General features: G+C 45.8%; 1 protein-coding gene across 1 annotated transcript in view; it reads left to right on the top strand.

Moving 5' to 3' along the window:
• Positions 1-17,919, top strand: part of CA6 (carbonic anhydrase 6) — a 277,304-nt gene that overhangs the window by 245,649 nt on the left and 13,736 nt on the right. Inside the window, exon 8 of the mRNA XM_069610032.1 lies at positions 2,414-2,524. Within this exon, the coding sequence (XP_069466133.1) occupies positions 2,414-2,524 (111 nt within the window). The remainder of the gene's footprint in view (positions 1-2,413; positions 2,525-17,919) is intronic.

Here is a 17,919-nt window from a genome sequence, read left to right as displayed (position 1 = left end):
TATAAGAGAGCACTTCTTGACCTCAGGAGATAGCAGAAGAGAAAGAAACATTCAGAAAGAGTAAACTAACTGGGGTTAAACAATAGTAGATACCCAAGCAAATATGAGAGACAAGACTCTTAGGGGCTGATTCATGGAATTATTTGCACCGAAAAATAGGGATTTGTGCGCCATTCTGCCCGCAAATCCCCATTTGTTAAACAGGGATTTGCGGGCAGAATGGCGCACAAATTCTCGTTTTTCGGCGCAAATAATTCCATGAATGAGCCCCTTAGTCATACTTTACTAATAGTTAAGCATAATTAGAAACAGCAGTTCGGTGTTTAACAGAAGCTGAACTCATTTACCCGCTCAACCCAGGAGAGTTTATGAGTTTATGAGAGCAAGTTTCAAATCTAGAATATGACTTAGCTCCTATGCAATTACCAGGGGTGTTCCAGGAGTCCAACAAAGTTTGGGGAGGCGGGCTAAGGGGGAGAATTTGGAAGACCATGTTGGGGGCATATTAAGAATAGATAAATGCATTTTCTTATACAGATCCCCGTCCAGCTTAAGGTATGTCTGATCTATTATTTTATCCACTTCCCATTTCCCTCTGGGGTGTTGGGCATTCAGCAGTGAAATTAGGCTGTTGTACACTGAATACTCATGGGGGTCTGTGGGGCCAGCTGCTTCTTGGAAGGCAAGATGGAAGTAAGCTTGCCGCATCTCAGTTATAACTTGTCCCACAATTAAAGTGAGTATGGGTGAGGTATTCCTGGGGAAAAGGAGTAGGTTATGCCTCAGTTACCATACTTGCTAACTCCAGGTCTCAAGCTCAGTCCCAATGCATCATGTATGAACAGAGACAGTAAATGGGTATATCTGTAGATACTCTGGCATGCTGAATCCTCACACAATCTTCTGCATATAGTATATAAGGTGACACAGCAACAGGGCTCTAGAAAACAAACCGCTTACACCACAGCCCCTCACTGGGTGTCCTGCCTGCAAGTTCTATATTAGAAGTTGCACTCATGACCCTCAGAGGGGGAAAGTGGAAATGGATGAAAACAAAAAATAACGCAGACTCGCTACTTTCAACTTTTCTCTGGTGTTCCCTGGGGTTGGTATCTAGCGTTCTGTAAAAACAGACACACAATCACTAGTCAGTTGAGTTTTACCACACATTCATTGTATTATGAATACCTCCCCTTTTAGTTTCCATTCATAATTGTCCACCTCGAGAGAGTTGCCTGGCGATGAGTAAAGTCTCATCAGTTTTGCTTATGAAAGTCTGGTAAATGTTGAAGAGATCTGTTACCTTATTTTGATGAAAGCTCCCAAACTCCACAATCACAATATCCTTACTAACTTTCCCTATAACTATATATAGATGGTTTTTTAAAAAGAAGAAAACCGTTCATGGTAATCTTCTGTTCAGAAATTTGTGTTTCCTTAACTCACACTTAGTTGCGTTCATATGTCGGTCAAAGAATGAGGTTCACTAAGTCTATGTATTCAGTTCAGGACAGGTACATATACATTCAAACGGTGACTCAGTGGTTCCACAAGTTCTAACACCGTCTACCTGACTGAGAGGCGAGATCACCTGCAGCAGCTTGATTCCAGACTTTCCATTCCGTGATCTACCTGGTGCACTCCACATACTTCAAAGATGATGCAAACCCACGTACTGTGATCACTGCATTGGAGAAGAGATCGCTCTCTCGTCTTCTTGGATGCGAGCTCAGAATGTTGCATGGTCCCTTCCTCTAATGTTCTACTCATTATGGTGCTTTTTTTGTCGGGATCCTTCTGACCCCGGGAGACATCTCTGTCTCACGGTCACGGTTATAAGTAAGTTAACCTACCATGTATATTCCAACAGGGTGGTCTTCCCAACAGGGAACTCAAAAACACATTACTTCTCGGAGAGATTGCAGAATGCATTAACCCTGTCTGCTGATTGTGGCAGGAACTGCTACACAAGAAACAAGTTATTTTTTCTTATAGTTCAAGTTCAAAAGGCCTTTTGCATCTTCAAGCTAAGCTCAAAGGGCTTTTTGTATGTTCAAGGTATTCGATGAAAGGCAGTTAAAGGATGTCTTTTCGCCAAGTTTCCAAATTGCCTCACAATCACAAATGTTGCAGTCTCCCAGAGGCGTTCTCAGTTTCCCCAAGGTCTTTTCAGCATCCATATATGATTTTGGTCTTCCAATGTTACTACTCGACTTATAGAGGGTTTGTTTGATCACGCAAGAATGGCCACAAGTGGACAGGGGGTAGGGGGAGGGCTTTGTTTTCACAGAGATGATCAGATCAGGGTTGCCAGCATGCTCTTGCATCCCGGTTGCAGTTTACTGTGAGGTAATTTTGGAAACTTTAGATTTTTGTTCTAACTTTAACACCTGTTTTGTTTTTACTTCTCTAGAAACATGTAGCTCTGAAACGTTTGGCACAAAACTCGCCATGATAGAGTCTCAGATCCTTGAGATGAGGCAGCACTTGGTCAGTCCAGCATCCAGAAGTCTCGGGCGTACTGGTAAGAAAAATGACCCCAGTTTACATAACAAATACCTGGTTCTTTTGAACTCAGACCCCAGGGTCTGAGAATGGGACAGAATATTGCCAACATTGAGTATCATTGTACTACAGGCCACTGCTTTGAAGACTAAGGGGCTCATTACAAGTCCCCTGGTATTCCACCAGTAATTCCGGTGGGATACCGGGGGACTACCATACCGTCTCTGCCACCTGGTTGTGGAGACGGCAGTAAATCCCCCTTCCCATTGAGTCCGGCAGGACTTGTATGAATGGATTGCCGCAATCACTGGCACAGGTAATACCGGTGTCGGTGATTGCAGCAATTTTCTTCCGGTAAGGGCCTGAACTACAGGCAGGTCAGACTTGCTGGTAGATTACAGCCCCTACCGGGAGACTTGGGAGTCTGCTGTTACACATTGTTCCTGGCACCATATATCTGGACTAATAAACCCATAATGAGCCCCTAAGTAGAGAACGTACTGGTGTGGTTAGTGGTAGAGAAGTCACTAGTATGGTTAAGTGGTAGAGGAGACACTGGTGGGGTTAAATCATATGGGCGACAATGGAGGAGGGATTCGTAAACATGACACTGGTGCAGTTAGGTTATCCCAGTTGGGTCATAGTAGAGAAGAAAGTGGTGGAGTTTATGTGGTAGAGAAGACACTGAGGGGGGAAGTGAAAGGAGGGACTCTGGTTGGGGATTGTTAAAGAAGGTCTTGGCAATTGTCAAACAAACACTTGCTAATGGAGTAGGGGGGGAGTTCTGGTGACATTGATGTGATGGAGGGAGTGGTGCATGAGATATTGGGTGGATGAAGGGGTAATGGTAGACAGTAAGTGAAGGGAGTGGAGCAAAAGATACTGGCATGAGGCAGACAGATTAGTTTGGTAACTGGTATAAGAAACACCAATGTAGAGTGTTAAAGGTGACATCAGTCTGGTTATTGGAGAGAGTGCTCTCTTGGCGGGAGTGATAGAGGTGAGTGGTATAGGACACAGTGGTGGGAATATTGGCAGAGAAGCCACCTCAGGAAATGGTAAAAAGCCTGGTGGCAGGTTGTGAGGGGAGACTGGTTTGTTGAGTGGTGGAGGCAACATTGCTGGGATTAATGATGGAGGATTCATTAGTGAGTTATTAGTACAGGAGAGATTAAATGGGATTCTGGGAGAGGATTCACTAGCTGGGGAGTGTGATAGGTGAGACTCCTCTCTGACCCAAGTGCCCAATTTCTAGAAATGTTCTCCTTGCCTCCTTCTCCCCAATATCTTCCTTGTTCACAAGGGGCTTATTATCTTGGCAGTAATTCACATAAGGTTTGCTGTGGGGAATTCACTGGAAGGGTAAGAGCGGTTAGAGGGTTAATTTGCTTAAACAGAGTTTGCAGAACATCCTATCTACCTGTAGCCCATGGCCCCACAGGGCCCAGCTAGTGTGGCTACATGCTTGTCCTCTGAGGGAATACCTAGAAAGAAAGACACAGACACCAGGTTAATAACGTTTCTTTTTTAAAGTGTAGTGCGTTTATTTCTTTATATGTCCTGTGAGTGTGTATATTATTTTGGACTAAACCATCCAGCCCACAGTGAGGCTGGATGGAATGTTGAAGGACGAGAAAGAAGGCAACAACAGAAAAGAACACCCCTGCCCAAGAATGGGCTGGGCAGGGCATAGAAGAACAATCCTGAGGATTTAAAAAAGAAAAAGACAGTTAAGACAGTTGGAGAAAGAAAAGGAAAGGAGAGAACAGACTTAACTCTGGGGGCTTGCTGCCTTGAGCCCCCCGCACCCCAGGGCCTGTATCCATCCGTTGGCGCTTACAGGCACGTGGGGAGCCCACCACAGGGACTAACCTAGGGCCCTGAGCTGCTATGCCAGGGGCAGCTCAGCCACCCTGGGGGCGTGGCACCTGTTGACCCAGACCGGATGAGCCCAGAGATATTTTTGGCTTAGACAGCTTCTCATGGGTTGCCTGGGCCCACAAGGAACAGCCTGACCATACTACGTGTGGGGAGGGGCCCAGACCAGACTGCACAGCAGAGCCACAAAAGGCTGCCTCGTGGCCATGAGGCACGTCCATCAATGAAGTCCTCCCAGGCTGTGTATGTCAGATGCAGCCCGGGAAGGGAAGCAAGAAGCCTGCTCCACCCCGCAGGGTGAAACAGTGAGGATATAAGTACCGGGGTTAGCCTACAAGGCCAACCCGGGTGTAGAGGTGAAGGAATTCCTGTGCTGCTCCGATGAGCAGCCCGGGTGAGGAAGCCCAGCGTAGCGGTTCGGGTGAAGGTAAGCAGCTTGCCCCCTGCGTCTCTTGATGCATTGCAGAGGGGATGGGCCTGAATATGAGGCAAAGGAAGCGGGCCACAGCAGTGAGCATGGTTGCATCCCCTGTGTCAAATGTCAGAGGAGTGCTTGAAGGCAGAGCGAGAGTTGAGGGTAGCTAAGTGAAGCTGTTTGCCACTTTTGAAGGTCTTCGGGGAGGGGTCCAGGAATGTGGTATACCCGTCGGTGGTGCCAGAGGGGCCAGAGGGGTGGTAGAAAGAGGAGTGGTAGGAGAAGGGAGGGAGTTGATGAGAGACAGAAGACGCCTATCAAGAAGGAGGAGTTTGGGCTGAGAGCCCTGGACCATGACAGTGCCATTCTGGTAGACATTAATGATGGCCCTAGAGGAAAGGAAGTGTGCCAAGAGTACTTCCTAACGGGTGTTGCCATTAATGGGAGAGGAAGAAAAAGGGGAGAGCACTGAGACCATATGGGGAATCCAAAGGTCCAGAGAGGGAACAACAAAGAGAATGTCAGTGACAGTCTGCCTGGAAGAAGCATTGATATAGGTGTCAGCGATGGGCAGGCTTGGGTTGGAGACCAGGGGATCCTTCTTGAACTTTTTCCTTCCAGACTTCAAAAGAGAGATAGGATAGGTGATAGAGTAGCAGTTAGAGAAGATAGGGGAGATTGAAAGCACCATGGAGGGAGAGTGCGGAGAGTAGGAGGGGCAGAGAGAGGAAGAGGGGGAAAACTGCAGTGCACAAAGCCGAACTACAAGACACAGCAATGCAACAGTATAGAATCAAGTGTGCAGGATAAGGGGAAGAAGGCCTAGGTTACAGCGTACAGTACAAGGCAAGACACCTAGAAGCAAGATATCTGGATGGATGGAAAACATCCTAGATAGAGGGATAGCGTGAAAAAAGCAAAATTTTCAAAAAGCAAATGCAAAAACACGCAGTTTTGACTTTTCTAGAAAGAGGGGAGAAAACGAATTTTCAAACACAACAGCAAATGCAAAAACACACAGATTCAACTTTTCTAGAAAGAGAGGAGAGGCCCCCAATGGCTAACTATGACAATTCACCTAATGCCAGCTATGGATAACATACAACTACAACCAGTGCTCCAGATAAGAATACTCCCTATTTTTTAACGTTGGGAGTAAAATGATTTTTAGGGAGTAGAAATGTAAGTCCAATTCCCAATGGGAGTATTTCATAAGCGAGTAAACATATGTTTTAACTGGGAAACTGAAATGTTTTTGTAATAATGATTTCTTTGCACCTAGTTATTCATACACATTAAAAGGTATATGTTTAGTTCTTCCAGTCAAGCAGTAATAATAGCAATTTCTTCCTGTGTTACTATGTGCAAAGCTGGTTCAAACATATCCATGGAGCTGTGTGAGTGAAAGTAGGAGCACATGGTCATGTGTGTCTGTTTCTTATTTTATGCTGGGGGTATTTGTACCCCCTTTTTTTATTTTTTGGGAGTATTTGCCTATGTGTAGGGATTCAAAGTGGCAGATACATCCCCCTTTTCTGTAGGGATGACTGCAACGTGCAGCCGAGTGCAAAATTAGGTAATAGAAGTTATAAGAGAGGAGGAACAGTTAAATAGGGAGCAGTAATGGTTGTTCCCTCTGTCCGCACCTTTCTTACCTTGTCAGTCGCTACTGGCTCCAACGGAAAACACAGGCAAACACAATCTGGAGCTGCTACTGTAGGAGCTGTCCTTTGCCTCGGGGCCTGCAGCCAAGGGGGCTGCATGGGCAGTGGGGCTGCACTGGAGGGCCCACTTAGGTAGGGCAGCAGTACCAATCAGGAGGCGAGGGCGGGTGGGAGGGAGCAGGGAGAGATGGAAACAGGTGGGAAGAATCCCTGGGCTCAGAAGCCGCTATGCGGCGAGCACAAGAGTAAAAGGAATTAAACCTTCAATCCGGGCTAATATAATACTGCACACAATGTTATCAGGAAAAAGAAGTTAACTTTCAGTGAGGGCTAATTCTATGCTGCACACAATATCATCAGGCAAAATAAGTCAAAACCTTCAATGCAGGCTAATGCAATGCTGCACACAATGTTATCAGGCAAAATAAGTCAAACCTTCGACGTGGGCTAATACAACGCTGCACACGATGTTATCAGGAAAAATAAGTTAGCTTTCAATTAGGGCTAATTCTACGCTGCACACAATGTCATCAGGCAAAATAAGTCAAAACCTTCAATGCAGACTAATGCAATGCTGCAAACAATGTTATCAGGCAAAAGAAGTCAAACCTTCAATGTGGGCTAATACAATGCTGCAGACAATGTTATCAGGAAAATGAAGTTAGCTTTCAATTAGGGCTAATTCTATGCTGCACACAATGTCATCAGGCAAAAGAAGTCAAAACCTTCAATGCAGGCTAATACAATGCTGCACACAATGTTATCAGGCAAGAGAAGTTAACTTTCAATGCAGGCTTAAATCGGTTGGAAGCCTGTCTGAGGCTGCCTAGCAAGAAGGGATCATCCACAGAGGCCATCCTTTGCCCTTATACTCCAAGTGGGTAGTACCTGAAGTTAAGAGGGGGATTGGTTGTGGCAGACTCATTCTAAGGGTCCCTGTGATTAACTCCACTAAAGATGTTGTTTTGTGCTACAGGCTCCTTATCAAAACAAACGGTGCAGGTCATGCAGCCAATACATTAAATACCATAGGGACAGATGAAGACCCACAATGCTATGCAAAGCAAATATGGCCAGAAGAGCTCTGAAAGGTCAGCCAGCAGGGACTGCTAGAGAAGGTTAGCTTGGATTTGCTAGCAATTTTCTTCGTGATTAAGTACTTTTTTCCCTGTTTTGAGGTGATGGTAACAAAATGTGTAGCACTGGGAGCACATTTTTGCTTTTGATTTATGGAGAACCTGTTCAGTCCAGGAGTTACCCTGCCTTGAGCACTAAGTAGATGGTTATCTACCCTTTGAAAATTCTTCAGGCTCTGCCTTCAGATGACAGTCCCAATCAATACTTTCAAACTGCCTGTGTGTTTGGCATCAATGTCCAGGACCTGCTCTGTTGTGGGCAAATTGCTTTGAGGCAGGGCTCCCTGCTGTGAGGACAAAGGACACAGAATGCCAGATGACTTTAAATTAATAGAGACAACAGTGCCCAAAAGCTATCTTCATAAACTGTTCACTAAATGTCATCTTTGAAAGTCCTGGTAAACAATTTGGCAAGGAATAGAACAATGGTCTCGTCATTTTGTGGCACTTTAATCCCTAATACACTGACAGTCAATGCAATAACTCTAACATCTTGGTATCATTCCCTGGCTAGCCAAAATGTTGACACGGTTACCTGAGAGAAGCCCCTCTCGTGAGGTTTGTAATTGGGTTGCCAGGTGGGCCAACAGCCTATGTTCATGGAGGCTACGGCGGCTCCTGCCAGCTATTTGATCAGTTCTCTTATAGTAAAACTGACATGGGATTAGGGAACAGTTTTGGCAGGCTTTTTTGTGGCAGCCCATATTCATACAAGCACACTCTGTGGAGAAACATAGATGCCACATGTCTTACATGACATTTAAATGCCTATAGAATAAATATGATAAAAACCCGGTCCATAATATGTTTTGTTTTGAGACGTACTACTGTTCAAATATGGTAATATACTGCCAGGCTCCTTACTAGCAAGTTCATGGAGTAAAGTATGGGTAGCAGAGTCTGCAGCTTTTCCACGCAATCCTTGTGGCGACATAGTATAAGACAATGTTTCAGTTTAACATAATTTCTCTTGTAACTTGTACAGTTGCTTCAGTGTTGTCCTATGGATTTTTAGTAAGGGCTACAGGAACTTTGCAATTCTGTGAGGTTACACTTAGAGGAGTGGTATGCTGGAATGTAACCGTGCCAATGATTGAACAAAGTCATGGCATATTTAGAAGGAAAACCGCACCTATTTAAGAGACAGGCCTCATTACACATTTGGCAGTGCAGTAAAAAAGTACCACTTTTACTTCACTGCCAAATCCAGGTTTTGATATTCATGTGGCCACTTTAAGGCCAAAAATTAGCAGATTTACTGTGGCAGAATTTCCACTTGCGGTAAATCTGATATCTGAAAAAATCCCCAGGGAGTCTTATGAACTCAAGAAATGGAGATGAACACCGCCTTACCACCAATCGTAATCCGCTGGTAATTTTCCCTGAGTGGAGGTAACGGTAAATTATTTTGGTGGTAATTTCCTGTAAATTACTGCCCTACTTATAATGAGACCCTCAACCGAGCACCCCACTCTACTGCCACAGAACCTCACTCCAGCACCTCACCTCATCCACTCACTCTTTCGAACTAATTCCACCCCATCACTTCACCCTCATCCCAGGCCACCCTCACCACAGCACATTGCCCCACCCGCTCACCCTCACCCGAGCACATCACCCAACACACCACCCTCATCCAATGTCTCCCACCAGCACATCACCTCACTTCACTCATCTATCTAACCACCCAAACATCTCACAAACCTCACATTCACATCATCCCACCCAACAAACCACTTACGTAACTCTCCCTGCCCACCTAATCTCTCCCAGACACATCATCTCCCCCACACTGTAACCTCACCAAACCTCACACCGCCAACCCATTCTCTCCCCACCACTTCGATCCACCCACATCACTGACACAACTTCACTCTTTCCTACCCACAACCTCATACCACCTACCCAGTCCATTTTATCCATCTGACACCACCCACCGAACCTCACCATACACAGGCACCCATAAACCTCACCCCACAACCATCCCATCCCAGACCACCCACAACACAACCTCACATAGCCACCCCCAAATCCACAAGCCATTACCTCATCACCTCACACCACCCACCCAACCTCACAAAACCACACTCTAAGGCTGAGCACACATCCACCCCCTCACTTGCCCCACCTCTGTCCTCCACCACCCCATGGACCTAACATCGTCCCATCACCAAAGCTAAACCTCATAGCCTCATTCTAGACCCTCACCCACTCAACCAATCTCACCCAGCATTGGATCTCATGTGCCCAAACCCAACTACCTCTTCCATCCAACCACCTTACCCACTCAACCTCATCTGAGCTCACCCACCACCCAACCTCATCCCAGCACCACCTCCAACAACCTGACCGAACCTCACCCCTATTATTCCAGGACTCCTCACCCCACCACTTCACCTCATCCAGCCCACCTCTGACCAATCCCCCACAACCTCACCCACACACCGGCTGCCCTACCCAACCCTCCTTCAGCCCAGCATCTCAGTACATCTAACCTCACTCACCCCAGCCTCCTCACTAAACACACCCCAGAATCACACATAAGCTAATGTCACCCACACACCTTCCATGCTCACCCATTCGATCTCATCCTAGTAGCTCTCCCACTGAATCTCAACTCACACCAGCCTCCCAAACTAACCCTACCACTTCACTTTTTCCCCCACCTTACACAACTCAACCCCACTGCACCCAGTACCTTACTATACCCAAACCTCACACCAACATTTCACCTCAAGCACCCAATTTCACCTCAGCTCCCTCTCCGTGCTCTCACCTGGAGCTCCACACTGCTGCACCGACCGCACCGCTGGAGACTCCCTATGTTCTTCTCAGAACCATGCTCACCACGCGAGGATGCATCGGGTTTCCGAAAAGGGAACTACGCTGTCAGGACCCACGGCAATCTTCCTCCTGAGCTTACTCGCTCGTAACTAAGTCCCTTCCTCTAATTTATTTGCGCGCATAGAAAATCATCCTCACTGGTTCCAGAAGCCTTTTTTCTTCACGTCTACACTCACACTTGAAAAGTACAGTTCAATTATTTATTTGTTATTTATTTTATTAGCATCTGGCTAAATTACATTTCAAACTTTTACCATAAGAGAAAATGAAAAACAGAATACTAAAAGGAAAAGAAAGTTAGGAAGGAAACCATTATTATTTCAACTTTCTTTTTTAAAACAAGATTTATAAACCACATAAAAAATATGAAATACCAAATTAAGACAGCAATTTCTACAAAACTAATTTCATCACCTGTTTCCACCTAACTTTCCTTAATAGAATTACGTATATCAATATAGTTCATAAATCTAAAAACAAATCATTAAACCCAACCTATTCATTACAGAATTTTATCAGTTTGCGTTCCCAATTTTATATGATTAAAAAAACCAACAACCGCTACCACCACTGATGTCAGGGAATGACCCATTAATCTAACACCAGGATAGCTAATGCAAAATCAGACACTAAAGAGATCTTTGCCATCTTCGGGGAGCTGGAAACACCCACTCCTACCACGGCGGCTCTCACCAAAGACGAAGACTGGTGCAATAGCATTCAAGCTGCCATGCTTCACAAGCTCAACACCCTTCAAAACAAAATCCTCGCCCACCAACAGGCCCTCAGTCACCAAATATCCAATCTCCACAGTATCTCTCCCTGCTCACCGTCTGTAACTCCTCCCACCCCCTCTTCTCCTTCAAGGAAATGAACGAACAAGAAGTTATTGCCCTCCTTAAATCCATCAAATCCTACTATTGTAAAGGGGATGCCTTCCCTGCTCAACTCATCAAAGAATGCGCCACCACCCATGCCCCTTTCCTTACAGCCTTTATCAATGCCTGCTTCACAACAGGCCAGGTCCCAACCTGCCTCAAGGATGCTTGGGTACGCCCTCTCCTGAAGAAACCCGCGCTAGACCCAACCATCCCAGGAAACTACAGACCTATTACCACAGTCCCTTTACTCTTAAAGATCCTTGACAAAGCAGCCTATTTGCAAGTCCAAGAATTTCTCTGGGCTAATAAGCTAATAAGCCAGTCAGGCTTCCATCCTGGCCACGGTACTGAAACTGCACTATTAGACCTCAAAAATCAAATGGATGATTTCAGAGACTCGTGCAAACCAGACCTCCTTCTGCTCGTGGACATATCAGCAGCTTTTGATTTGGTGGACCACAACACCCTTTGCCACCATCTCTCTTCCGCCACCAATTTCTCCCCACATGGCCACAGCTTGGATCACCCCCTTTCTCCAGAAAAGAGTCATGAATGTTTTTTCTAACCAAGCTTGCACCCACCCGAGCCTCATCAAATGCGGAGTCCCACAGAGCTCTTGCATCTCACCCACCCTTTACAACCTGTTCACGAGGCCACTATTTAACATCCTGGACGCGTTAGGCATCACATATAAAAACTATGCTGATGACACGCAGGTCCTCATCCCCCGCACCGGTGACTATGAATTAGACATGGAAGCCCTCAACTCTATCTACTCTACTATTCAGATGTGGATGGCAGAAAACTGGTTGTGCCTTAACGGTGAAAAAACAAACTACTACTGATCGCATCACCTACAACCATAAAGAAGATCGACAAACAGTATAGCTCCTTCATGATCGACACCACTCTAATACCCATCTCTCAAGTGCTCAAAACCTTGGGGGTCTACTTGGACTCCACCCTCTCAATGGTCAGACAGGTCAACGCCATAGCGTCTGCTGCGCCTACCACTCCAAACTGCTCAGTGCAGCAAGACCCTTCCTCTCAGTGCAGAACTGCCTCACCATAGCAAGAGCAATAATCGGGTCTTGGCTTTTTTATTGTAACGCCCTCCTAGCAGGCACTCCCTCGAAAAACATCAGTAAACTCCAGACTGTCCAAAATAACACCCTCTGGGCCGCCACTGGCATATCCAAAAGGGACCACATCTCAGCATCTAGGAAACAAGTTCATTGGCTTACCATCAAAGAGCGTATCATCTTTAAAACTCTCGCTTTCAGGCACAAACGTATCTACAACACTGCCCGCCTGTACTTATAACAGACAATCGCCACACCAATCGCAGACAGACCCACCAGAACCACGTACACCAAACGAATCACCATTCCTAAGACCATGAGGTTTTGTACAGGAGGCTCTAGCTTCCCGGACATGGCAGCGACCCACTGGGACTCACTTGCAACCCAACTCAGAATCATAAACTCACACATAGCCTTCAGGAAAGCTATAATAACTCAGCTGTTTGTTTAACGATACCTGTGCTGTATGCTTCTACTCACCATGAGGTATAATTTCAGTGGAACTGTTGATAAATGTAACCTGTAACCGCCTATGCAACCATCTACTTTTCACAATGTAAGGCTATACGCTCATTGTAACCCTGACGAAAGCGTCAAAGCTTAAAGCGTCATCCTTGTAACTAAGACATTTTCTTGCAACAGCGCCTCAATGCCTTTGGGCTGCTAGTGCGCTTTACAAATTTGAAATAAGTAAATAAATAAATAAATAAAATCTAAATCATACGTTTTCAGTGTCAATTGAATCACATCGAAAAACGTGTTTCTTGAAGTGGAGTATGAGGAATTATTAACGCTATACAGAAGACAAATGTGTGCTGCAGAGTTTCAGTTTCATTCCTGTCATTAGTTTCTGCAGTGCACATCATCCCTTGAGATAAGACCTTTGCGCGCCAAAACTTGCCTAGAGAGATGAATGTTAAATCGAAAGCATATATAGCCATTTCTCACCTGGGCACATGAATATAGGTTTAAGTAAGATGCCACAGTACCCATTGGTTTATGCTCGGAATGTAGATGGAAAGTGAGAGGTAATTATTTTCTTTGTTTTTCTTTGCATTTTATATAGCGCTACGAACCCTCAGGCATCTAAGCGCTGCTTATTTCCCATGGTGTGTGGTGCTCATTTATCGACCTCGGAAGGATGAAAGGCTAAGTTTGGCCCTGCCGGGATTCAAACCTGCGTTGGCAGGCTCTGCACGGATGTCAAATGCGAGCGCTCTACTCGCTTTGCTATCTGATCGGTTTATGCATGGATTCCAAAATCTCTATCCAATACCTCTGATACAAACGATATTTGAAATTGGCTGGGATGACCAGTAGATTTTCCTGCATCAATCCTAGTTTGCTAAGCAGTTTGTTGCAGGTTGCCACCAAGTTGTTTGCAGCTTGGATGCTAATTTCCCTCAGAAATTGATTAAAGTCCTCAAACATGGAGTCTTTTGGAGGATTAAGCACTCTAGGATAGAGTGCCAACATTCGCCATTCCATACTAGCCTTTAATGACTTCAAACCAAGTTTGTATCTTATTGCGGATGGTGGCATGTTGTTTGGGATGTGGAAGACCTTCCTCGATATCATGGCCTCCCATTGACCTGAATTACTACACACCAATGTGTCCAAGGGCTCGAATTGCCATATTTAAGATACATTCTTTGCATCTGGCCAGTGAGTGCAGTGGCTTTACATCTAACAAACTCTTTTACATGAGCTTTATTTGGCTTGTCCAAGATTAGAAAACTCAGGTAGATCATGTTTCAACAAACCTCCAATTTAGCTTTATCCAGAAACCATGCAAATCTTACGTGTCTGTTGGACTTTGTGAATCTCAGACTTTTGTTAGAATTAATACTGAGAGTGTTCTCTCGTGCGTACCTTGAGAAGGAGGTGATTAGTCTCTGTAGGCTGTGAGAAATGAGAGGGTGTCTCACCTGCTGGTCCCCAAGGATCTCTCTCTCGGGTGGCCAGGGCACAGCCATCGCCTTTGGATCCAGACCCTGGGGGTGGACAAGTGCGGGAGGATCACCTGGTTGAGGGGTCTTCGGGGAGTCGGGGTGAGACAGCCGATGGTGAGATGCGGTACTCCCCCCTTTTTTGTTCATCTACCCCATCCTATTTTGTGGGATATCTCGAAGTCCCAACTCTCCCCGCCCCCTTTTTACACAAACACTGGGCCGAGCAAGAGGATGACAGAGTAACCAGACTAACACCCTCACATCGTACTGGACATGACCCGTTAATCGGGTCAGCCAATGTCAGGGACTTTACACTAAGTGCTTACACCTGATACCAGTTAGCTTTCCTCGCACGAATAAAAGGCAACACCTAAAGACACACTCTGAGCAAGGCGGGACACAAGCAGAACTTCCGGGATGAGGGCACACCTAATGGAGCAGAGCAACGGATGAAGGGACGAGAGCAGCGGGCCGAAAACCCCAGGGGTTCCCTACTGTAGGCCATTGCCTCCGACAGACTGCAAAAGACACGTGGAGAAGGTCAGATCCCATAAGTGAAGATTGCATTGGATTCCAAGGACGCAAGCGACCCTTCCAGGTGAACGGCAAAGTTGGGGAGGCGAGGCCAAGCCTGTGGTACTAACCTTGACTTGTGAATTGAAAATAGCAAAACAAGAAAGAAGCACACACAGCCAGTGAGTTGGCAAGCGACTTGAGAGATCTGTGTGTGTTAAAGTGAATGAAGTAGCAACATCATATCACAAGCGAAGGCTGCGCAAGTGTAAATGAGACGCGAAGAAAGACAGACCTGTTAATGAACTTTGAAGTGAAAAGCAGCTGTAAGATCAGCGATTCTAAGTAACAGAGGGGTCCGGTAAAAGGAAGTAGCCCATTTGAAAGTCTCTGTTAAAGGTACATTGTTTAAAGTTTCATGAACTTTGTGCTGTAAGGTCTCAGCCCGGCAGAGGGGGACCTTTGTGAACTTTCCGTTGGAAATACAGTTTTGGAAAGTCGAGGAAAAGACATTTACGTGGAAGGCCAGGCGGGCCTCAATCCACGGGTTGAAACTGCTAAGAGAGTAAGAAACCGAGCCAGAGTGTGTCATCCTGCCTACAGGGACAGCCTTACTCCGTGAGGTGCAACGTGAGGAGGAGAGCTGGTACAACTACCTTTATTCTTTTGAGAACTGTTTAATTTCCTTCTGCATACATTTCTCCTTTTACACTTTTTTGTAAAAGAAATAGGGCAGGCATTAGGTTTTGCTGGCATAGGCCATTTTGATTTGATGGACGCCACTAGGACGGTTTTGTTTAACGTTTGATGGTTGAGATTACTCCCATCTTAGTTATAGGGCAAATTTGGAGTTTATCCAATGCCAACATTATCAATACAGGTTTTACAAATGGTATCCATTGTGTCACTGTCATACTTGTGATACCATGTCTTCCCTACAAGGCCGATGGGTGTTCTATCAAAAAGAATGAAATCATCACCATACGCTTTGCAGATGTATTTTACATTATCCAATTTAGGTGGGGCGTATGCTTCTTTGGCCAAATACTCCTGAATGTTTGAATGGTTGTGTAAACCCACAAGTATGTTTAGAAGGGTAGAGGAAACACCCGAAGAGCGAAGTTTTGACCAGAACCTATATGGTATTAGCCCTACCGCCGAACTCCCCGGTGCTAATAGCGCCGGATCACGAGTTCGGCGGTAATGTCAATCCCCATTCCCCATTGAGCCCATTTGGGAATGCCCCATTCCCCATTGGGCTCAATGGGGAAATTTCGCACTAATACCGCCGGCGGATTTCCCGCCGGCGGTAATAGCGTGAATTTTCGGCGGATTTCCCCCCAGCTCAGAGCTGGGGAGAAATCCGCCGAAGTCCTGCTTTGGCGGACCCTTAAATCCGGCGGTAATAGCGCTACCACCGGATTTAAGGGTTACTGCCGAAGTCGTGATGAGGCCCTAAGGGCCTCATCACGACTTGGGCGGTAACGGTAACGCTATTAGCGTGGGAGGTATTAGCCCTACCGCCGAACTCCCTGGCGCTAATAGCGCCGGATCAGGAGTTCGACGGTAATGTCAATCCCCATTCCCCATTGAGCCCATACGGGAATGCCCCATTCCCCATTGGGCTCAATGGGGAAATTTCGCGCTAATACCGCCGGCGGATTTCCTGCCGGCGGTAATAGCGCGAATTTTCGGCGGATTTCCCCCCAGCTCAGAGCTGGTGAGAAATCTGCCGAAGTTCTGCTTTGGAGGACCCTTAAATCCGGCGGTAATAGCGCTACCGCCGGATTTAAGGGTTACCGCCGAAGTCGTGATGAGGCCCCAAGTCTGGTCCTGTAAGCTTCTAATCAGGAGACCATTCAGTTAGGCACCCTGCTCCTTTCGAAAACCAGTTTGGAACTATCAAAGTTTTCCTACACTCTTGGCCCAATCAGTAAGATGTTTCAGGATGATGGACGCAAAGATTTTACTATCCGCGTCCATCACCATGATAGGGCGGTCATTTTTAGGGTCCGATCTTGGACCGCACTTGTGGATGGGCACCACCTAGGAGAGTGGATAGCATTGGTTGATTCACCGTCATTTAAAGACCAACTTGGTTAATCTGTTGGGACCCCACTCTCTAGAAAGGCTCACTTTTTTAAATGCTAGTCAGTATGTCTTTGCATTCTCTCATCCAAGATCAACTTTTAGATAGATTCCCTTGGCCCTGATTCTGATACGAAATTAGTAGTAAGAGCACACTCTATTACAGCATAGATAGAAAGAAAATGTTTCTCCCATTCATATTCTGAGATCGGATTCAGTTGTAGGAGGACAAGTGAGCCCAACGAATTAATAAGGACCACGATTTTGCATAGTCCTTTGTTAATAAGACATTCAACATCAGTTCACCCTCCCTTTGGTTTTGCAGGGCCCTGTGATTCCTAATCCAGATTTTATAGGATTGCTTTACCTTTTGAATTTCGAATACCATCCACAGGTGAGAGAAAAGCTCTTTTTTGATGTTTCTGCATTGTGTTTTAAGCAAGCCTTTCCTTTCCTTTGTTTGGGGGTCAAAGGGATGTAAGTGGTATATTTTAGATTTTTTAGATCCAGGCGCTCTGTGGTTAATTCATCTATCAATGGTAGTACCCAAGAAGGGATGAAATTTGTCTACCGAAAATATATCTTTCCTCCATTCTTCTGAGGAGTTCTCAAATATTCCTAAAAGTTTGGTGTTCAATTTCTCCAAATTAGCTGGATTCCACTTTAAGCGATATCCTCCCTGGTTGGTTACCAAATTAATTGGGCCATCCTGTGTTGCCACAACCCGTCCCTGCTCAAATTCTGCCATGAGGATCCTATGATCGCTAGTCAAGGCTTGATCAACCGCAAAACACAGGCACAGAGAGTATAACATGGCCTCAACATACGTGTAGTCCAAAACTGCCGCCTCTTAACCACATAGGACACAGCTTTTCATCCCCCTCCAAGTTACCATCATCAATTCTTAACAAACCAAGCGAGCCAAGGGAGGATGCCCACGGTTCCCCGTTTCTATATTCAG

The sequence above is a fragment of the Ambystoma mexicanum genome, chromosome 8 (genome assembly GCF_040938575.1).
Source record: "Ambystoma mexicanum isolate Mex_15411 chromosome 8, UKY_AmexF1_1, whole genome shotgun sequence".
Classification (NCBI taxonomy): domain Eukaryota; kingdom Metazoa; phylum Chordata; class Amphibia; order Caudata; family Ambystomatidae; genus Ambystoma; species Ambystoma mexicanum.
This window is presented reverse-complemented; position numbering and strand designations above follow the sequence as displayed.